This window comes from Pimephales promelas, chromosome 15 (genome assembly GCF_988280905.1).
Source record: "Pimephales promelas chromosome 15, fPimPro1.hap1.1, whole genome shotgun sequence".
Taxonomy (NCBI): domain Eukaryota; kingdom Metazoa; phylum Chordata; class Actinopteri; order Cypriniformes; family Leuciscidae; genus Pimephales; species Pimephales promelas.
The window spans coordinates 1,734,526-1,758,448 of record NC_142783.1 but is presented as its reverse complement, the minus strand read 5'-3'; the positions used below and the strand labels follow the sequence as shown (position 1 = coordinate 1,758,448).

The window sequence follows — 23,923 nt, the reverse complement described above, 5'->3', positions numbered from 1 at the left end:
TTATTGAACAATAATTAATTAATTCATTTGTTCGTTCGTTCGTTCATTCATTCATTTTATTATCGGAAGACAACATTTTTTGTTAATCACTATTGCTGAAATTGCTGAAATGACAGACTATTTGACTTTGATATAGGTTGATGATACAAAATTAAAAAACGGGGACAAATAAATATAGTAATTTCTAATTTCCCATTTATGAGTCTAACTTTACTTGAGATTACTTAAAACATTAAAATAATACATTACACACGGACATCATGAACCAGCAGGTTCATGGACACGAACCAGCAGGACCGTATTTATGAAAATGTGTTATACACATGACATGTTGCAACGAAAAGAGAATAAATGTATACATTATATTAACATGACGATACACAATAACCTTTAACAAGCATACACTATCATGCATTAGAATGTGTTAGTATTCCCATTTTGTAGGCTAATTGTAACAAAATAATTGTAAATAGTATAAAACAATAAACAATATGTATGGGTCACAAATATATCTATTGCGCAATTATTGTTACAAATGCAGATTGAATTTTAAACAATTATAATTATCTTTACATTCAAATCAATGGTACATTCCATTCGTTCTCACCCCTCTCCGATTCGTGATGGTATGATCTGGACTGCTTCCGGTTTGTTGGGGCGCTGTTTCCGGTGCTGTGCTGTGTGAGAGCTGCAGTACGCGCGGTTCACCCCGACGACATGTTGTCCCAATCCCGCTGTCTCTCCCGGAGCCTCGGGCGCTCGATCACCGCCCTGCGGCAGGTACGTGTGTCTCTGCCCGTGTGTGTCTCGCCGAAAGACCGACCGGTGATGAACCGCGAGCGTAACGACCGTTGATGATGACGACAGCGGTAGGCCGCGCGCAGGCCCAAGGGCAGCAGGACACTCGCGCACAAACTCATATATTTACATTAAATGAATGACACTTCTTTGAGCTTTCCATGCTTTATATGACGTGTTCATTAAACTTTAATACATGATATAGATCGATAAGATCATTTGAGAAACGTCTGCTGTCAAAGACCTCATGTGTGATCAAGCTGTCACCTCTAATAACACGACACGCGCTAAACGTGTTCATATTTTATAATACCGGTAACGTATTTATGTGTTTTCTAATGCATTAGTAGTTGTGTGTGTGTGTGTATGCTGCTGTCATGCGCGTGCGTCAGTCTCTGCTGTTTTAGGGCGTCTGTTTTTCTCGTTATCTTCTAAAGTGACTATTAAATGAAACGTTATTTTCGTTCTTACTAATTATTAGGGATATCTGTCGTAATTCGGTCATAAAGATTACTGACCAAAGCACTGCTACCCAAATGAACAGTCAAACTACTCTGGGTCCGTTTCTAAACACACATAGCCTACATTTAAAATAATTTATTGTAGTAACATTTGAGAAAAAATAAGTGTTTGATTTCAGTTTATGCAAAGATCGTATTTACAGTAATTCAAATGTACTATTTATCTATATATCAGTGCTATGAAGTCCTGAGTCAGAATTGCAGATGTTCTTCAGGAACAAGAACACATGTGGGCGGGGCTTGATTGTTCCTGTAGGGAATTGATTGGATGGTTGTGGTTTGCTATTGGCTGATCTCATGGGAGTGACAGGTTATAGCCCCGCCCTCGTCACCAGAGAAGAGATGCTGAGAGAGAGGAACTTACTCTGATTCAAGATTATTAATACAATAAAAATGAGCATCGATAAATCATTCTGTAATATTCCATAAAAAGCACATTTTTTATTTATTTCAAGGTTACTTTAACAGTGGCACAAGAGGAAAATCCCCAATATCAGTCTGTAATTTACTTTAGAGAGTCCTTCACTTTGACCCTGTGACATTCACAGATCACATGACTCGCATGTGTGCCTGACTGTCACTCTTCACATGCCGACACATGGATGTTTAACGGCCTGTCAGATGCCCCTGTTGTCCCACTGATTTATTAGATATGTAAGATTAACTATAGAACAAGATGACATTAAAATATTACTTTTCAGATGCAGTTTTTGCAACTTCACAGGTCCTGTTTTTTTTTTTTTTTTAGTTTTCCCTGTGTATTTGATAAGTTCCCTACTCCATAGGAAATATTAAGGTGTTCATAAAAACACGCTTTGAAATCGCTGGTGTTTCTGACGTCACAAACGACCTCGTAACTAGTGTTGTCAAAAAACTCGGTACTTCGGTACCAAGTCGGTACTAAAAAAAGAAAAATGTTACGGTACCAGCTTTTCTAGGTACCGAATACCAGGTTAATCCAGTTCTAGACGCGCTGTCTGAAAGGTGCACAGTCGCGTGATATGGTTCTCTGAATCCACTTGTTGACACGAAAGGAGGAAAGAGCCACATATGGAAATATTTTGGATTAGGCTAATGTCACGTTGCCATAAGAGGCCGATTACATGCAAATTCGCAATTTCAAATATAGGCGCGAGGCAAGCGCGCTCATAATAAAAACTTGTTGCATAGCAACGACAGACGCCGCGTGAGAGCAAGCCCTTTGGAAAGAATAAGCTCGCGCAAAAATATATATAAAAAAAAAAAACACGCGCGATACGTGAACGGCCTCTAAAGTGCTTTCGGGGTAGTTTTACGAGTACATGAGCACAGTAGTGTCCACCCGACACCAGAGTACTGGTATTAGTATCGACGCATCCCTATTTATGTCATTTAATGTCAGTGCCAGTTCTAGGCGTATTCTTGCCTTTATAACTCAGCAGTTTTAAAAAACCTTTTCAAAATTAAATATGAATGCAGTTTTAGATTAAATAAAAGTACAGTCAAATCAAATAAAACATGTTTTTTCTCCTGTAGCCTATAGTTTGGTAATGCTACAATAAGATACCATTTATCAACATTAGCTACTTCACATCAACACAATATATTTTTACAACATTAATTAATGTTTGTAAATGTTATTTAATAGAAACACTTGATTGTTCATGTTTGTTCACTTCATTCATTGTGCATTAAATAAATGTTAACGGATTAGAACTTTACAAACAACTTTAAAAATGTGTTAGTGTATACTATTGTTTATTTTAGGTCATTTTATCTAATTTTTTTATAATACAAATGTACAGTTTCCATACTTGTAACCGTGATAAACACTTAAATATATGTAAATTTAAACTAAACTTTGGTACCGAAATTGGTACCGAGAACCGTAAATTTTTACTGGTATTGGTACCGAATACTGAAATTTTGGTCCCGTGACAACACTACTCGTAACTAGGGTTGGGTATCGAGAATCAAGTATCGATTGGAACCGGGACTAACTTTTCGTTTTTCCCGGAATCGTTCAAAAGTTAAAATTTCGATTCCTAGTTTCGATATTCACAGTCCGCCGAGCGGAAGAAGAAACCGCTGAACAACACCAACGAAGAAGCGTCTACCGGAAGTGTTGGCATAACCGCGCGAGTCGAACATGAGTAGCTTACGTCGGCGATCCAAAGTGTGGCTTCACTTTTCTAAAAATAACGAAATCTCGGCAAAATGCAAAATTTGTGACAAAAGGAGTATTTTTACAGAAGGAGTATTTCTTTCAGAAAGGATTATTTCCTTCAGAAAGGTCGTTGGTTAGCAAGGTTAGCTAAACTTTTTTGACCCTGCCTCTTAAAAGAATCGGAATCGAGAATCGTTAGGAACCGGAATCGAAACAAGGAATTGGAATCGGAATCAGAATCGTTCAAATTCAAACGATACCCAACCCTACTCGTAACCAATCAGATCAACGTGTGATTGACAACCAGAGTGAGTGAGTGGAGGCGGGGCTCATTTGCATATTCATAGAACCGCAAATGCTAAATGAGGCGAGGGTGTCGAGTTACATACGAGATATTTTAAGGCATGAAGGAAAAGACATTTAAATTTGTCACTTTGGTGATGAAAGACGAGATAAAACTATTGACTACGGGGGACTTTAAGTTGTTTGTCAAAGTCTGGCTAGTGTAGATAATCTTGTGTTTGTTGAACGTTGCTCTTTGATCGGGACACTGACTCGCTTCAGTGCTGTTAGCGCTCGCTGATGACGGACTGCTGTCGTTTTGTTCTTCCAGGGAAACGGTGTTCTTGCAAGGCGGGCTACTTCAGGTGAGTCCTGCTGATGTGTCCTTAAGGTTTTAACAGTCTTGTTCTGCAAACAAACAAGATTAGATGTTCCTGCGTCTCCTCTTTCCTCCAGGTCTATCATCGGCTAGTCAGTGCGTCTCCTTCAAGAACAGCCCGTAAGTATCACTGAAGTGACGGTGTGACACACAGATGCCAAATTAAAGATCTGACTGGATTGTGCTGTTGATTTCTAGGAGGAGTGAGACCCGGTCAAGCGTCTATCAGATCAGATACTTCAACACCACAGCCGCTCACAGTACGTACATCAGCTTGTGCTCTGGGTCTGGAAACTGAGGTGTTGCACAGCATCGTTAGCTATGTTTCAACCACATATTTTTATACCGAGATATGCTTAAACACGCACAAAAAAAAGCAAATGCACCAAATCAAGGCGGATCAGACGACATGCACATAACACATTTACTTAACGAATCCCTCGATACACAACAAAAAAGTCACGTGAATTTGCCCTGAGGCTGTGATTGGATAACTGGAGTAACCAGTGGACCAATGGCGTCGCAGCATCAGTTTAATTCCCTCCAAATGCAAAACGTTTTCGAACAGTCATCTATGTATATTGAAAAATATATATTTTACATATTTGTGCAACCATCTTACTGGCGTGTCGCCGTTATTTAGATTCATTTATGAAGCTTAAAGTAGCCTAGCCTAATTGATTGTCAGGTAGGCTCTCACCCTTTCTCGACTCCGTGCATTGATTGAGTTACATGTTGACAAAACCTGTCAGATCTAAATGTTATTATGTTTTTGGTTAAGTTATTTTATTATTATTTATTATTTTGGAACAAACGAGGGTCTCACGAGGGCCAACTCGCAGCTGCAGGTTCAGTTGCGTTAGAGCACCGCCGCGCATATCTTCAAATGTAGCCCAACCGAACGCCCGGTTTAACTGCCACAAGTTGATCATCTTGTAATACAGATCTAATCGAGGAAAAACACGCTTTATTGTTGTATTTTCATTGCATTTTTAATTTATAAAAAGTGAAATATAATAAATTTGAATATAAAAATATTAATGATTAATCGATAGTCGATCGTTAATTCTTCCGACGATCGACTAAGAAAATTTAATCGAATCCCCATCCCTAATAGAAACGTAATTTTCCCTCTCGTGTTAAATCGTTTCAGTCATCGAGGCAACAGATGTAGGTAGGTGTTAGGGATGGGACAGTTTGAAAAAATCGTGATTATCAATATTATCACGGTTTTGTTAAAAATTTATGAAAGTGCTCAAAAAGAACTGATGCTCACACTGAAAACATTTCAACAAGTTTTATAATTGAAAATCAACAAACAACAAATAAAACAAGCCTCTCTATGCAGTTTTTTTAGGCAAGTTTCTATTCTATGGCATTTGCTTCTTTATAATGCCCGTCGTCAATAGCAACGCATTATTACACAGCGCGCATCCATATCACAACGGACGCGCGCTCTTGTTTCATTCAAATACAACTTGCCGTCTTGCGTCTCCGGTTTTTGATTGTATTGCAAAAATGAAATCAGAGTTGATTTATTGCTTACAGAGTTTGATAATATTGGTGTGATATATCTCGTCTGGACGATTGTTTTACAAAATGAATTCATAAACAGGTAAGATTTAAAACATTAGCTAATCTCATTATCAATTCAATATGTCCCCGTAATTATGTGGTAAAAATAAAATCGGTTTGATACGTGATGTATCTATACTTTACTATCCCTTAAAATATCACTCTTAATAATAGTCTTGTTTGAAGTTGTTGGTTCGTCTTTGGCTCAAATCCACTTGCTACGAACTTTTCTTCGCGGAAGCTTGACGTCTATTTCAAGTGAGTGACATAAAATGTTTCAACTCAAAACAACATTTCGTGCCCAATTGTTTCCCAGACATAGTTTTGGTATTGAGGTCAAAGTTAACTTGCCTTGCGTTCGGGTGATGATCACACAAGACGACTCGGCAGATTTGAAGTGTTTCTATTGCAGTGACTTTTTGTTCGGCAGACAGGGTGACCATCCTCGATCAAGTTTCCCTCAGGACTTTTGTAAAACCCAAAATATGACCACATCTCAGATTTGGTACTCTTAAAAGGCTGAAAAATCTCCTGAGCACGGTCACTGCCTTCCGCCATTCCTTCTCGAATAGTCATTTAAAAAAACATTGCGTGCTGCGCGCCTGCGTCAGACTGGCCGACAGGATTTAGTGAGTTATTAAAATCGCGATAATCAAACACGGTTTTAATGATAATTAAATTTTAAACGATAATACTAACCGTCAGTACATTTTATCACGGTTTATCGTGAAACCGGTTATCGTCCCATCCCTAGTAGGTGTGTGTATATCCCAGCCGCCACTCTAGACGTGTTTAATGGAAGGATGAATTGATGAATTGTGGCGTTTCTTAGTGATTTAGAGGCCAAGCATCTCTATTTTCTGGGCTGTTTTAAATATATCGCACTGGTGAAGTGCGTACAAATGGATGCAGCCTTTCAATTTTGAGATATTTCTCAGTATCTCCGTAATGCTTGATTCTAAGTCGTATAATCTCAGCGTTCAGGGACACTTATTATTTTCTCGTTTGTCTTTGCTGAAAGCTGCTTGTTATCTCGCAAAAACTTTGAGCTAATAAAATATTTAACGTTAATTAGCTTTAAATCAATATTTTGAGTAAAGTAATACGCGGGATAATATACAGACACAGCGTTGCCATGGATGCTGATAAATATTTCATATGTGAGGAATCATGTTGCTTATATGATGCTAGAATACAAATCACGACACCTGGCAAAACCTGAAAAGCTCAGAGTTATTAGCGCTATTAATTATTTAGCTTACATGTAATGAACTCTGCTCAGTGCTAATGCAGACGTACTTATCACAGCGTCTCTTATCTCTGTTGCTGAAGTGTGTGTCCACTGCACTTTAATCCCATTAACTCAAGTTCATCTTGTTTGTTTGTTTTAAATTGCACAACTATATTAGGCAAGCTTTTCATTCTGTGCAATCCCGTCTTGAGAGGTGTGGTTAACACATTTCTACGGTTGCGCACCACATTAAATGTCTCGTGTGATTGCAGGGAATGAAGTTATCACGGTAAAAACCCCAGCGTTTGCGGAGTCCGTCACAGAGGGAGACGTCAGGTGGGAGAAAGGTAAGATGTGTGTAAGATCAGGTGTGTGTCACACACGGTTGGACCTCGCTCACCCTGTGTGTGTCTCCTTTAGCTGTCGGAGACTCGGTCTCTGAGGATGAAGTTGTCTGTGAGATCGAGACTGATAAGGTAAGGAGCTCTCGCTCGTGATTGGTCTGTTTTAGGGGATTCTTTAAATACTGTCGCTTTCTGGAGGTTTAAATGTGATTTTGAAACTTCATGGGTTGCAACTAAGAACCGTTCTAATAATTGATATCATATTTTTCACGCCAGTGCACTATGAAAGTCTGTATGGTTCAACATTATTAAAATCATTATACAACAAAAATAATACAAACTGATTAGTCTGAGTTCAGCAGAAGAGTTGCAAACCACAGACCAAGGAGTGGTTTTGCAGGAACACGTTTACTGCTGTGAACACGGTGAACTGTGTCAGTACTCCTGCAGTTATAGTGCATATTCAATCATCACTTGCATATATGTTAATTTTCAATCATTGGCAGATTTTAATCTAAATTTGATGTTAAACATTAAATGTTTTGATTAAAATGTTTACGCTCATTCTCTTCTTATTGAGGACTGTTTATTAGTACTTTTAAAGGGGTGGTGGTATAATGCCCTTTTCACAAGATATAAAATAAGTCTCTGCTGTCTGGTATATTTCCATATTTCATGTTAAAATTGTCACTTATTGAGGGTGAGCAAAAACGCACTGTTTTTGTGTCTGTCACTTTAAATGCAAATGAGCTGCTGCTCCCGGCACAGGGGGGCGGAGCTACAACTGCCGGTGTCCTTTTACCTCACACACATGCACTGAACATTACAAAACTTTGTGTAGTTCCTACCAGCCGTTAGTAGTTGTCCTTATAAAACAATTTCTTTTCAATTTCTTGAACTTTGAGCGTTTAAAGTCCCTGTAAAGTCAAAGTTAAGTATGTGTTTTGAGTTTGTCACACCACAGAAAAGTGTGTTATTAGCCACCCAGCCAAATTTGAATGATAACAAAAGCCGGCAAGTACTTAAAATAAGCTATCAAAATCTTGAAATAATTAGCAGTATTCTCTGTTCTCAAACACTGGGGGCGTGTCCGCTGGCTGCGCTGAAACCACGCCCACTTCTCAGTGGCCTCAGTGCGTCATCAAATAGGGGCGTGTCCACGAGCTCAGGGGCTCCAGTGCGTTATCGAGCCCTGTTTTAGCCCCGCCCAAAAAATCCGTAAAATAGCAATGGTGAAAAACTGTATTTCTCCGTATTTCAGAACTTCACAGTCTTTGTAATATGTTTTAGCAATACATTTGTAACATTTATAATGTGTTTAGAAATTTTTTTTGTAGAATTGCCGGAAAAAAAATGTACAGGGACTTTAAATACTTAACCTATGTGCAAACCTAACCGGCATAATGTAGCATGTTCAAAATATTCTGCGTTTGTTCCTATTATACATGTAGTGTACATTGTAAGTGTCAAGTCAGCTTAATTTCTACAGCGCTTATGTGTGTGTGTGTGGCTAAAGTGTGTATTGTGCCGCTGCAGACGTCGGTGCAGGTTCCCTCTCCAGCTGCCGGAGTCATCGAGGAGCTGCTGGTTCCTGACGGAGGGAAAGTGGAAGGAGGAACGCCTCTCTTCAGACTCAAGAAAGGAGGTCAGACACTTAACATAACAATAATCATATATTAAAGGAATGTTCTGAACTAAATACATCTCATACAGTATTTTATCCTTTTATTATACTCTGTCAAGTCATGGGCTATAATCGTTGCATGACATGTTCGTCGTGTTATGATGTTAACGATCCACATAACTTTGTATACAGTGGGGCCAAAAAGTATTTAGTCAGCCACTGATTGTGCAAGTTCTCCTGCTTATAATGATGAGAGAGGTCTGTAATTGTCATCATAGGTACACTTCAACTATGAGAGACAAAATGAGGGGAAAAAATCCAGTAGGATTTTTAAAGAATTTATTTGTAAATGATGGTGGAAAATAAGTATTTGGTCACCCACAAACCAGCAAGATTTCTGTGTCTCACAGACCTGTATCTTCTTTACGAAGCTCGTCTGTCCTCCACTCGTTACCTGTATTCTTGGCACCCGTTATCTGAATAAAAGACACCTGTCCACAGCCTCAAACAGTCACACTCCAAACTCAACCATGGCCAAGACCAAAGAGCTGTCGAAGGACACCAGGAAGACAATTGTAGACCTGCACCAGGCTGGGAAGAGTCAATCTACAATAGGCAAGCAGCTTGGTGTGAATATATCAACTGTGGGAGCAATACATACAAGACCACTGATAATCTCCCTCGATCTGGGGCTCCACGCAAGATCTCATCCCGTGGGGTCAAAATGATCATGGGAACGGTGACCAAAAATCCCAGAACTACACGGAGGGACCTGATGAATGACCTGCAGAGAGCTGGGACCAAATAAGTAACACACTACACCGAGAGGGACTCGAATCCTGCAGTGAAGCCAGTACATGTCCAGACCCGTCTGAAGTTTGCCAGAGAGCATATGGATGATCCAGAAGAGGATTGGGAGAATATCATGAGGTCAAAATTGAACTTTTTGATCAAAACTGAACTCGTCGTGTTTGGAGGAAGAAGAATGCAGAGTTGCGTCCCAAGAACACCACACCTACTGTGAGGCATGCTTTGGGGCTGTTTTTCTGCAAAGGGGACATGAAAACTGATCCGTGTTGAGGGAAGAATGAACAGGGCCATGTATCGTGAGATTTTAAGCCAAAACCTCCTTCCATCAGTGAGAGCCTTGAAGATGATGAAACATGGCTGGATCTTCTAGCATGACAATGAAAGACATATTTTCCATCATAATTTACAAATAAATTCTTTAAAAATCCTACAATGTGATTTCCTTTGTCTCTCATAGTTGAAGTGTAGCTATGATGAACATTACAGACCTCTCTCATTATTCTAAGTAGGAGAACTTGCACAATCAGTGGCTGACTAAATACTTTTTGGCCCCACTGTATAACTGCCAAATGGACATTACTTTGACTCTTGTGTCTCTGATTTTAACATTGAAGCATTTTCTGTGATGCTGTTTTGATAATATATTGAATACAACTTTACTTCTAAACAAGTAAACTAACTTTTGACATCTTTATTAGGGCAAAGTATGTATGTAGACCCACATTAAAAATTTCCATCTTCATTAACCACAGCCATAAATAAAGTGTCGGGTCATTCTGTCCTAGGAAGTGGTTATGATTTTAAGAGAGTGATGTTCTGCGTCAGTGGTGTGAGGTGTGTGTGTGTGTGTTTCAGCTGCAGCTGCTAAGACGACGGCGGCGGCGGCTCCTCCTCCTCTGGCAGAGACTCCTGCTCCGCCTCCTCCTGCTCCGGCTCCGGGTCCTGCGGGCCCCATCCCCTCCAGCATGCCCCCCGTGCCCCCTGTGCCGGCCCAGCCCATCCAGGCCACGCCAGGTTAGCTTTACACTGCTGACATAATCAAACCTCATCCGTGATTTCAATCCTTGTTTCTTTTGCTATATGGTGCTTGTAGAGCCCTATGAAATCTGTTTTATTTTTTTCTCCCAAATTCTATTTTATTTTTCCCCAAATCTCATAGTATTTTTTTTTTTTACAAAAAATTCAGATGGAAATTAAGATTTAATCCAGATTAAATCTTAATAGTTTAATTAAATTGCCCAATGAAATCTGTTTTCCCAAAAATCCATTTAATTTTTTTCCCAAATTCCATTTTATTTTTTACCAGATTTTTTTTTTTTTTTCTGTTTTAGGTTTTCTGGATTCAATTTCAAAGGTTTAATTAAATTGTAATATTCAAAAAGATTGCTAATTAATTAAATTCATATAAACAGTTTATTTAATCTGTTCATTTTATCAAATGATCAAATGAAGGAATGAAACAGTTTAATTTATTTTTTGTTATCTTCATGTGAAACTTTTATTTATTTATTTATTTATTTTCACACAAAGTCCTGCACAACAGAGCTTTACTGTTCAAATTAAAACATGGAGGAAAAATTTGATTATTCTTAAAAAAAATAGTTTAAATTTATTATTATTAATGTTAGTGTTATTATTACTTTGAGACATAGCTAAATGCTACTGTACAACAGTAATAATACATTTTTTGTATTAATTTTTTAATACATTTTTTGAGTTTTTGTGTGTATAAGGTAATGATAGTTTTTCTCAAATGAAGCAGTAAAATGCTGATTAAGTTACTCTCAGAGTGGCTCTGGAGCTGAAGTTCATGTAGAGGCTGAAAACACGGCGAGCGTCACATGTGCTTCAGTGTGTGTGTGTGTGACACGCAGAACATGCAGGATTCATTTTGAAATAGATCAATCATAAAAACAGACACTAGTCTACATCGCTATTTGATTTAAGTGTACCGACCTGCTTTTTATTTATTCATCAAAAATTTGATACATTTCGTGAAATTAAGCATTATTCGTATTTATTTGTTTTGACTGGATTCCGCACTAAATCTAACTAAATCTAGCACTGATACCCTGTGGGTCCTTAAAAAGTCTTAATTTCAAGAAGTCTTACAAGCGCTGCATGTTTGAGAGTAAAAACACGGCACTGGTACTCGAGGTTTCAGAGCAGAATAAATCTGCACATTTATGCCAAACGATCGTTTATTGAGCTTCTGTTGATGAATTATGACTTTGTTTACCTTATAGTGTTTATATCCTAGATGCAAACTCGTCACAGATACTTAACACACAGGGTTGTTGTACAGTCGTTTTATGGATCAAGTTGCATTAGACATTGTTCTACCCTCACCCATCCATATTGTATTCGTTTTTTATTCTGCAGTTCTTAAAAAGCCTTAAATTTGAAATCTAACTTTTGATACTGAACATTGCAGGACTGAGCGGTCCTAAATCTCTCTTCTGTTGTGTCTGTCACAGTTTCAGCCATTAAACCCACTGCTGCTGCTCCTCCTGCTGATACTGGGGCCAAAGCCACGCGATCAGAGCACAGGGTAAGACACCCGTTAGCACGCGTAACCTGCTGTCCGCAGGAACACACTGCAGCTCATACACACCTCCAGTTTTGCATACTGCTATAGACTGTGTTTTAATAGCCCCGTTTGCTGCGTGTGAACCTAAAGTGATGCTTTTGAATTGCTTGAAATATGATTGAAATCACTTAAAAATATCAGCAACATACAATTATATTAAGAGCATTATAATTTATAGTTTGGGACGTGGCTTTTAATGGTGAGACTTTTTTTTGTCATCAGGCTCTCAAAAATGATTAAAAAAACACACACACACAATTATGATGTTCTCAATATAATGTTTGACAGATTTGCTCTGCATCTGTTGCACTTTACTATATATATATATATATTTTGAAGTGATTCCAATCATATTTCAAGCAATTCAAAAGAGTCATCTTGAGCAGTGCGCATCTGAAGCGTCTCAGCTGAAGAAATATAATCCATTATTTATCAGCTTTAATTTATCGGTCAAATTCTCATAGGGCAGATTACAATAAAATTAAAAATGAACGTATATCGGCCGATACCGATATGGTGGGCGATATACCGTGCATCCCTACTTAAAAGGTTTTTATTTTTTTATAAATCATCTCTCAAATCAGTATATCATGTTGAGCTGTTGCCATTTGATTGATAATGTTTAATGCAAGATAGTGAAATATCTAACTGCGTAAAATCAATCAGTAAAATCAATGCGTCTTTTTCACCAAATAAAATGCACTGATTACATGTGCAACATGTTAAATACCATTTGGAGATTTCCGTTAACATTCTGAGTCAATTGTTTTCAATTAATTGAAACAGACCGTTTATAAGAAATAATTCCCAAGTCAACTCGATCATCCTTTTTCACTGTGGTTTTAATCAGTTTCTGTTATAATAACGCTGTCTTTGCTCTTAAAAAGTCCTATAGCCAAATTAAAATGATTGTTATGTTTACCTATGAATGTTATATCACAGATGAATCGACTGAAAGTAGCATAAATTGTGTGTGTAAATGCTTGGCTGTGCTGTGGTTTTGTTGCAGGTGAAGATGAACCGCATGCGACTGCGAATCGCTCAGCGGCTGAAGGAAGCGCAGAACACCTGTGCCATGTTGACAACCTTCAATGAAGTGGATATGAGGTTGGTTCCTGTAACATCAGAGTACGACTCGAGACGAAAGGCTCATTGGTTCTTTTAAATGTGTTTTTAATGCCCTGCCAGTCAAAAGATTGTGCACACCTACTCGTTTTTGCTAATGGGATTTCAGAAAAAAGTGATTAACGTCAGGAGATAACGTAGTGATGAAAGCACTTATATTTGAGCTGCTTCTTTGACTAGATGTCTGCTCCAGCTCAAAGCATTTAAACAAACAAAAGCATGTACAGGTGTGTTTTTAGGGAGGCACGATATATGTCACGCGATATATGATAATTTTTATCGTTATCATTATCGGCCCGATAAGACAATTTTTCTGATACATTAAAGCCGATAAATAATGTATTATTTCCTTCAGCTGAAACGATTCAGATGCGCACTGCTCAATGATGCTTTTGAATTGCTTGAAATTTGATCGGAATCACTTAAAAAAAATATATATATATATATATATATATAAAATAAAGTGCAACATGTACAGCACAAGTCTGTCATATCGGCTACATAACATTATGACAACATCATTATAATTGTGTGTAGAGCCAGACCGATAAAGGATTTTGAAGGCCGATACCGATACAAATATTTGTTTGTAAAATCCGATATTCCGATATATCAACCGATATTATTGTTTTTATTTCAGAAGCGCGCAACAAAATATTAACATATTTCCCTAACATTAGTTATTTATTTATGAGTTTTAATTAAAATAATATGATAATGCATTTCAAAAAGAAACTTGTTTTGATAAATAAATAAATAAATAGTTATAAGCTACCTTATAATTACAATGTCAGCTTGTTTAACCCTTTACCTGCACTTTTTGACAACAGTCATGACATGGTTGAAGCGTGATTCGTCCGTTTTTATTTTATTTTTTAAATATTAATTTATCGGCCATTATAACTGCCGATACCGATATTTTAGAAAACGATTAATATCGGCCGATTATATCTGCCTGCCGATGTATCGGTCTGGCTCTAATTGTGTGTTTGGGACATGGATTTAAATAGTGAGACTTTTGATTTTGTAATCAGGCTCTCAAAAATTATTATTAAAAAAAAATTGTATTTAGATTAATCGCCGATATATCGGTTATCGGCTATATCAAATATAATATATGTTCAAATATAACGAATTATCGGTATCGTCCAAAATGTTAATTTCAGAGCATCCCTAATGTTTTTGTATCGAAGAGAGTGTTAAGTTGATCTCTCTGACTATATTTGTTCTTTATGCTTGTAAGTTGTTAGATCCCCACTTGTACTAAAGACTTTCATACACTTTCTTAGAAAAAAAACTATAATCTGGATGTTTATTGTACAGAAATATGTCACTAGCATTATAATTTAATATTTGTGTACAGAACTGATTTGAAGCGTTCAGGCAAGTGTGTCCAGACACTGACGCATAGGAAATCTGTCGATGGCCTGTGAAAATGTTGCTTATTGCCCAAACCTGATTAGAAGCTCCGCAATGCCCGTCCAAATGGTTATAGATTGGAATCTGGCCTACAGGAAGAGATTTCTGAAACCCAATCGCCACTTTAAGCGCGGAATGTAAATATTTGGTCCTAATGTTGGTCAAAACAAAGATAAGAAGGGTAAAATGGGCTTTATTAATTTACAAGGAAACGTTAATGTCCACAGTCTCCCTCGCTCGCCCCTGAAGATGACACTTTGAGGATTTCTCCCCAGCGCAAATGGCCGTATTGCCTTTCAGCTGCTCGGGGTTCGTGTTCGTGCGCTAATCTCGTTGGCATTGATGGGATGGAGGAAGACTGTGCCGGTCTGGAGTCGAAGGAGCGCGCTAGTCTGCGGCCTGCTAGCATCTGCGCGGGACGTCCCCTGAGACGGGCCTTCGGAGGGAGCGTGCGAGGCAACCCGGACCGTTATGGGCTATTATGACGAGCCAATAAGATTTGAAGGCTTTGGAAAGTGAAGATTTTTATCGCGTCTTCTCTCCTTTCTCTGAGAGCGTGTGTCTTGGGACGGTCCTAATCCCGTTAGCGGAGAAACCGGAGAGGCTAAACGGCGTTAGAGACAGGAAAATGGAGAATTACCGTCTCGGCGCTTTTCACTCAAAACCTGAGCAGACTGTCGTCCACAACATCCTTGATTGGGGTTTTAGGAAGGAAAGTGAAGCAAACAGAGGTTTCGGACTGTTGTGGATCATTGCTGAAGAGTTATTAGTGGGGTTATCTGTGTCCGATTGGATTGGGCTTTTATGTTTCAAGGAATTTTAAATCAAAATTTGGGATGCTCGTTTCTGTGGTGTGTGCGTGTCGTCGTGGCAACAGTTTAACGATAATCAAAATGGACTTAAATGACATTATCAAAAATAGCATCGTGTTTCATTTTTTAGACATTCCAATCATGTTCAGTAATGGCGGCATTGCCTTTTTAGCTGCTGATGAAAATGATGAGGAAAATATCACATGGATTAGATTATTAGAATATATAATTAGTGTTTTTGTAAATGTAAATATTCCAGATTTTAATACATCATTGCTGTTTGGTATTCATGAGCTGAAGCTGAATGAACACGGGTACACTGAATGGAATGCGAAAATCAAAAATCACAGCCAATCAGGAGAGTGTGTGGGCGGAGTCTCTGTAAGAGCACTGCATTTGCAAAGAAATTAATCAAAGATCACAGCCAATCACAAGACAGTGTGGGCGGAGTCTCTGTAAGCGCACTGCATTTGCAAGTAAATCAATCAAATTATAGCCAATCAGAAGAGAATGTGGGCGGAGTCTCTGCAAGCGCACTGCATTTGCAGATAAATCAATCAAAGATCACAGCCAATCAGAAGAGAATGTGGGTGGAGTCTCTGTAAGAGCACTGCATTTGCAAAGAAATCAATCAAAGATCACAGCCAATCAGAAGACAGTGTGGGCGGAGTCTCTGTAAGCGCACAGCATTTGCAAGTAAATCAACCAAATTATAGCCAATCAGAAGAGAATGTGGGCGGAGTCTCTACAAGCTCACTGCTTTTGCAAATAAATCAATCAAAGATCACAGCCAATTGGAAGACAGTGTGGGCGGAGTCTCTGTAAAAGCACTGCATTTGCAAAGAAATCAATCAAAGATCACAGCCAATCAGAAGAAAGTGTGGGCGGAGTCTCTAAGCACACTGCATTTGCAAGTAAATCAATCAAATGATAGCCAATCAGAAGAGAATGTGGGCGGGGTCTCTGCAAGTGCACTGCGTTTGATCACAGCCAATCAGAAGAGCCAATTTGTGATAGAATACACTTGAAATTTGATCATTGTATCGTCCAGTACGGCTATAAAGCTCACACAGAAAATTACTATTCAAACTCGTATTAAATTATTAAAACATTAAATAAAGCACATAATCGGTGGCTGCGATGAACTGAAATCAAAACCATTTCTAAATAAAACCGTTGTGTATCTGCTTAGTACAAAAACTCTCATTAACATGGAAAAGATGCTTTTGATCACGTGTCACGTTTAGTTAAAATACGGTTTAATATCACAACTTGTATCCAACTACACAAAATTACACTAATTAGCATGTGCTCTTATTTTCTCTTATCAAAGTGCTAATCTTAACACTAACCAATCAGACCTCAAGGTACCACTCTCAAAATGCCGCCATAACCAGAAAAGCAAATTAAAAATATTTAATTGGATGGTAAAGAACATCTGCTTCAGGATGTCATGGCTGAAAGTCATGGCGGTTTAGTGACTGTTCTTGTTAAGTGTCTTACATGTTTGTTTATTCCTCCATGACAGCAACATTACAGAGATGAGGAAACTATATAAAGATGCTTTCCTGAAGAAACACAACATCAAACTGGGCTTCATGTCTGCGTTTGTGAAAGCTGCTGCTTACGCTTTGACAGACCAGCCTGCTGTTAATGCTGGTAAGTGTCTCCACACACACACACTTCAGATTAAGCCACGGTGTGGTTATGTGGTTGTCTGTTCGCGTCTAAAGAACATGTTTTACAGATTACCTTTCAGTCGCCCCCTCCTCTCTTTCCTTCTAAACCTCATTGGCTTGGCCTACATAGACATCCACGTTTAACACGGTTTCATCAGGCCAGTGTGTGTCTATATTTGCCCAGAGACACACCATTACATGTCCTTCGTCATGTACTTGCATGTTCCTGCCGGTGTCTGACTGAAACCGATCACGATCCGGGTTATCACCGTCCGCTGAAACCATACACTCAAGCAAGCTTTAACTGAAATAAAATATGTAAAAATCTAGCATTTAGTTTAACTTGATGTACTAAAGTAACCAAAACAAAAATACAAATTTATAAAAACTAGTTAGACAATTACCAACAGAAAATATAAAAATTGTAATAATTCAAAATAGTAATTCAAAATTCAAATAAAATATAAGAAAACAGTTTAACTTGGAGTACTTGTATAACTAAAAATGCTTCAGAAAATCTAATAAAAAGGACAAATTAACAACAAAATTACTAACAATTACAATAAAATCTGAAAATATACAAATAAAATTGTCAAAATATTCATAATTTGCTAATCGGTTATCGGCAATAATTAATAACTTGCTTTACTAACATTTTTTTTAATAAAACTGAAATAAAAACATTTAAAAATGATAAAAACCCTCAGCAAAATTACCAAAATATAAAAATAAAAACTAATTAAAAATGCTAATAAAAGCTGTAGTGGATGGTATAATGACACCATCACTTCAGCAGTCCAGTGAAACATTTCCACTCATTAACACACAATACACTAATGTACTTAAGGCGAGACACTACAGGTGAATAGGGTAATTTTTTTAACTAGAGGATATCACCGTGAATCTTTCCCAGTTGATTAACTACATTGAGGTGATAAAAAATATATTACAAGTTTTCTGTAATTTAATGTTTAAATATGCAAAATGAGGCATTATCTAATTAAATATGCACTAATTTGCATATATTTAAAACGAAATAAAAAAAAAATAATAAAAAACGAAATCTGAATGTTGGATAAAGCCAGGTTCGAAATTCTTTTTTCACTGTGTTCACATATTAGATGAGAAAATTACAGAGGGATTTATGGATATCTACTTTTGTTATCGTGTAAATCAGAATATACTGCCAATTGCCTTAAAAATGATGTTTTTTGGAATAAAATGTCATATAAATCAGGCTTGGAATAATATATTTACAAATCCCTCTGTAAATGTCTTCATAATATAACTAGGTACAAGACTGGAGAGTTTGGTGTATATAGGTGCTACTAAAGTGGAGATTTCAGACTTGGAGTATGAGAAAGTCATTTTGAGAAAACTGGCTTTAAAGATTTAGCATCAGCCAATGAGATCGCGCATTTAGAGTTAAATCCCCCCTTTTACTTTCACGATTGGTTGCTGATAAAAAGGAAATTACCATATTTGGACCCTTTCTAACGGTGTGTGTGATGACAGGGTGCAGATCGCGATCGCTGAGCAGCAGGATGATTTATAACGACAACTTTTGAAGAATTTATGAGAAATCTACAGACACAATGTCGTAAAATAAAGACCGAAATGTGTATTTCTGACTTTTTTTTTCACCACAAGTCTGAAAGAAGACATGTTATTGAAGACAAATATCCCAAAATCTCTAAATTGACCAGTGAAAAAAAAAAAATATTTTCACATTTCATGTTTGAAATGTTAGAAATATCAAACTAGTGACATTTCTTCAAAGGAAGTCCACAGTGTTTTTCAAGTATATAAATATATATATATATATATATATATATATATAAAACGTTTATCTTTATCTGTGCAGTCATTGATGACACAACCAAAGAGATTGTGTATCGGGATTACGTGGACATCAGTGTGGCCGTCGCGACACCAAAGGTAATTCCTACAGATTCATTCCTCTTAGAAAGACTCTGAAACGCTGAATCTCATGAGAACGTGCATTTGTTGCACTTTTTACAATACAGTAAAGCTTTCAAATGCGTTTTACAGAGATAACAGGAAAATAATTCAGTGACGGTTCACTAGCGGACAAAGGTTTAAGATCAGCAAGATTAAAAGAAAATTGGTAACACTTTATTTTACAGTGTCCTTGTTACATATGTTAGATGTACTTACCGTAGTAATAACAGTAAATTATGCATAATTACATGCAAAAAACCCTCAACCTAACCCTAACCCTATAGTCAGCACATGTAGTTAATTAATATTACTCAGTACTTAAATATATAATTATTACACTGTACCAATGACACCTTACAATAATGTATAATTTATAGTAATGATAATACTAATAAATGCTGTTTTTTTGAAGTTTGCATTCATCTAAGAATCCTGAAAAATAAAATGTATGACGGTTTCCTCAAAATATGAACTTTTTTCCACATTGATAATAATCAATGTTTCTTGAGCAGCAAATCCTCATATTAGGGTCATGTGACACTGAAGATAATGATAAATTCAGCTTTGATCACTGGAATAAATTACACTTTACTATATATTCACATAGAAAACAGATGATTACACTGATTACACAATATTTCTCTGTGTTTATGATCAAATAAATGGAGCTTTGGTGAGAAATCGTAACATTAAAGAGCCCCAAATGTGACATAATTCTGCTTCTTCTCTGTGTTTAGTGTTGTATTACTGTATTACTGTCCCAGTGCATCTCATGACCGTCTGTTCCTGGTCTCTCAGGGTCTGGTGGTCCCAGTGATCAGAGGAGTGGAGGGAATGAACTTCGCAGACATTGAGAAAACCATCAACGAGCTGGGAGAGAAGGTGAGGCCGCTGGGAGCGAGCGCTCGATCTGAAGACAGGCTCGTTTATCTGCAACTGGAGCATCTGACCAGAAACCTTTATTTAGGCAAATGTTACATGACCTAAATAAACAGCGGCGGTGGAGCTGATGTCAAGTGGAGGGAAAAATCAAACCATGTAATTTCTGAAAAACGCTGCGGTTTATTCCTCTAATGACTCGGGCTGGTATCAGAGCACCTTTCACATGTGTGTTTTTAGCACAGGGCTTTCAAAGTGGGCTCGGCCAAATAACTCGCTACACCGTATTTACCAACTTCACGTCGTGTTTTTTCATCATCTGAAATGTGCTAAGATATACAGTCAAAACTAAATGTGTTCAGACACCTTTCTCGCATTATCTCAGTTTATTGGCTATAATGGACCAGAACTCAGTTCTCAGATCAGTGGATATTGGACTGGTTTTGGACTCTCACACATGAATTATGTTGAATATCTGCTCAATTGAACTACACTATTAGATAACACCAGTTTAGCTCAACCAGTGAGCAAGCAATGCTTCATGGTGTTCAGTGTGTGTGTAAAGAGCATTAGCACTTACAGAAAACATCATCAGCTCAAAGTGGAGGAGTCAGTTTTGCTCCCAAATGAAGAATATTTGTGTGTAATATGTCACAGTTTACTTTATTTTGCTCTCCACACTTACAGAAATTAACTATAGTGTCCTGATCACACTAGTAGACAAATATCAAAAATAATATCTGGTGTGTGAGTGATTGTTGGTTTGACTGTATGTAGACTTACTCACACTTGCGTCTCCGCTAGCTCCTATTGTCTCCTATTAATCTCCGGGAAACTTTTTATATACTTGTTTTTTTAGATACTTTTTAATTTCTTTTTTATATTGAACCAACTTCATTCTGAACCAATTCTCTGTCAGTGATCAATAAAGCTGTCAGTCAAACAGACAGACCTAATGGTTCAGTTCAATCGATTATTCAACTACTGTTCCTACAAAAACAAACACTAAACCAGGTGTCAGTGTGTGTGCGTGTGTGCGTATATGAGTTTGCTCTTGGGCACATTTGCAGGACAAAGTGTGACTTTATTTAGTTAAGTGAACTAAAACTTACTTTATCTTATGTTACTTAATATTAAATGAGCAAATTGCTCCAAAAAGCAACAACAAGGACAAAAAAAAACATGTCCTCTAAAAATAACTGTGTGTGTGTGTAGTGGATATCTAAGAAAAAAGTATCGTGTAATTGTTCATTCACACTGCGTGATTGTCATTCGCGTGAACGAGCGCCGATTTGCCTGTGATTTCGGGCATTTGTCGGCGATTTCTCAAAACCTGTCGGCGAGCCAAAATCGTGGCTAAAATCATGCAGTCTGAACTCGGCATAAGTGGACTTTTTTTTGTAATCGCGGCTTTGAACGATTACGTAATCGTAATGGCGATTAGAAATTGGATGAATTGAGCAGCCCTAGAGTTTGTCAATGTTTTGTTTTATTTACCAGTAGTTTACATTATTTCTGAATCTAATAAAAAAAACACGTATCTGTTTTTTTCTCTCTGTTTTTTTCCTCCACTATAAATGCTCCTGCCTCCAAAACCCCTCTTTAAAACCCCTGATTTATCCAATAATTATCAACAATATTAGGAATATGCAGTGGCAGGTTTAATTGCCCAGTAGATTAGGGAGAAGGAAGCGGGTCAGCTTTGGTGTGTTGTGTAAGGCTGTGCTCTCGGCTCCCGCAGGCTCGTAAGAATGAGCTGGCTGTGGAGGACATGGACGGCGGGACGTTCACCATCAGCAACGGAGGAGTGTTCGGCTCCATGTTCGGGACGCCCATCATCAACCCGCCGCAGTCGGCCATCCTGGGCATGCATGGCATCTTCGACCGGCCCGTGGCCATCGCTGGGAAGGTCAGAGCTCCTGCATTCATTATTCATTATTAACATAACTTCTAGGTCAGAGGTTGTTCACCGAATGTTGAAGCCACCCATTCACATTCACAGTATTCTTTAAATAACCATGTTTAACAGTGGACTTTGGGCTGAAAACTACATTACCCATGATGCTGTACGGGAAATTCCACCAATCAGAGAATGCTCTAGATTTTCAACAGTAAACCTGTTACTACACAGTTTGCAAACTAATGAAAGGACTCGTATAATGTTCATCTAAATAAAAGATCAGATTAATGTTTCATGCCTTCATTTCATTACCCATTCATAGGGCCCTATTATTGTATACAAATTAATAAATTAAGTTGTTTTATGAATTAAATATTGGATATGTTTTTGGATATGAAAAACTTTAACAATGTAATTTCTGTCAAAATGTTAATAAATTTAACAAGTTTCCTGATTTGGATTACTTCAGAATGCTCTTTGATAAATACAATTTTATTTTACCATCTAGAATAAATTATAGAGAGCCTAAGTCCCGCCCCTTCCGGTCGACCACCATGGGACCTTATTTCGGAAAAATATTATACTAAAAATATTTTGATCTCGTTTGAATTGTGCCCTGAATTACACATATGATGTTCGTAAAATTAATAGATGCATTTTAAAGTAAAGAAAGTCGCAGTTTGATGTAAAACCGTTGAGGTATAAGACTGTGAAACTACGTAATTACAAAGACTACAAACCCCAAAGGGGCACATTTTCTCTCAATGAATGAAGCTAACTTTACTGAGGCTGATGTCTGTCATTGTTTCTACAGTTTCTTACGTTATAATCGTAACGTTACGCCGTCATACCAGAGTGTTTTGTGCCAGACTGCACACACACGAGCAGCGGCTCTCGTTTCGCTTCCTGGGAGATGTAGTTCATAGAGCGATTTTCACATAAAACTAAATGTTGCTCTTCTGTTTTATGACAAACTGCGACGTTTTCGACTTTCAGAATTATCTTTTAAATTGACAAACATCATATGTGTAATTGAGGACACAGTTTAGACGGAATAAAAAGATAATTTGTCTCTCGCCATTGACTACCATTCATATTTTTTCCGAAATAAGGTCCCATGAGCCGGAAGCGGAGGGGCGGGACTTAGGCTCTCTATAACAGGAAGAAAAAACAGAATCAACTCGTATTAAACTCTGCCTCCTGTCAGCTGTCCCTCCTCGGTAACGTTACAGCCTCTGTTATAACCTGTGTGTGTGTGTGTGTGTTCAGGTGGAGATCAGGCCGATGATGTACGTGGCTCTGACGTACGACCACCGCTTGATTGACGGCAGAGAGGCGGTGACCTTCCTCAGAAAGATCAAGTCTGTGGTGGAGGACCCTCGGGTGCTGCTGCTGGACATGTGACCGCACACGCACACACACACCGATACATTACACACACACACCGATACGCCACACACACTGATACGCCCCACACACACACACTCTGATAGGCCACGCAGACGAGGGGACTGGAGTGGGATCCGCAGTGATCATCTTCATCTCGACGTGTTCTACATGTAAATGTGTTTCAGAATATGACGGAGTTTGTAATCTCGCAGAACCGCTTGTTCTGTGTACAGCTCAGCACACACACATGACCTGTGTAATTATGTTTCTAAACGATAGTAATATACATATGTTATATTTAATCTCTTCTGTGTAATGAACACTATGTTCCAGAAGTGTGTCGCGGGTGTTTTGTCTTTCACGGCGCGACGTGTCCCGCACAACTCCAGCTCTTCAGATTCTGCCCTGTAAAGAACCAAATCTGAGATTTTAAACAATAAACGGAACGAAACGCTCCA

The 23,923-nt window shown here is 38.0% G+C and overlaps 1 protein-coding gene across 1 annotated transcript; it reads left to right on the top strand.

The window, feature by feature from the left end:
* Positions 1 to 624: 624 nt before the first annotated feature.
* dlst (dihydrolipoamide S-succinyltransferase) lies at positions 625 to 23,923 on the top strand. Its single transcript, XM_039651063.2, has 15 exons — positions 625 to 780; positions 4,079 to 4,112; positions 4,204 to 4,246; positions 4,325 to 4,386; positions 7,205 to 7,279; positions 7,353 to 7,408; positions 8,813 to 8,921; positions 10,566 to 10,724; positions 12,188 to 12,261; positions 13,310 to 13,407; positions 17,185 to 17,315; positions 19,200 to 19,273; positions 20,096 to 20,179; positions 21,918 to 22,085; positions 23,346 to 23,923. Exons 1-15 carry the CDS (start codon positions 718 to 720, stop codon positions 23,478 to 23,480), a joined length of 1,365 nt encoding a protein of 454 aa, XP_039506997.2. The 5' UTR covers positions 625 to 717; the 3' UTR covers positions 23,481 to 23,923.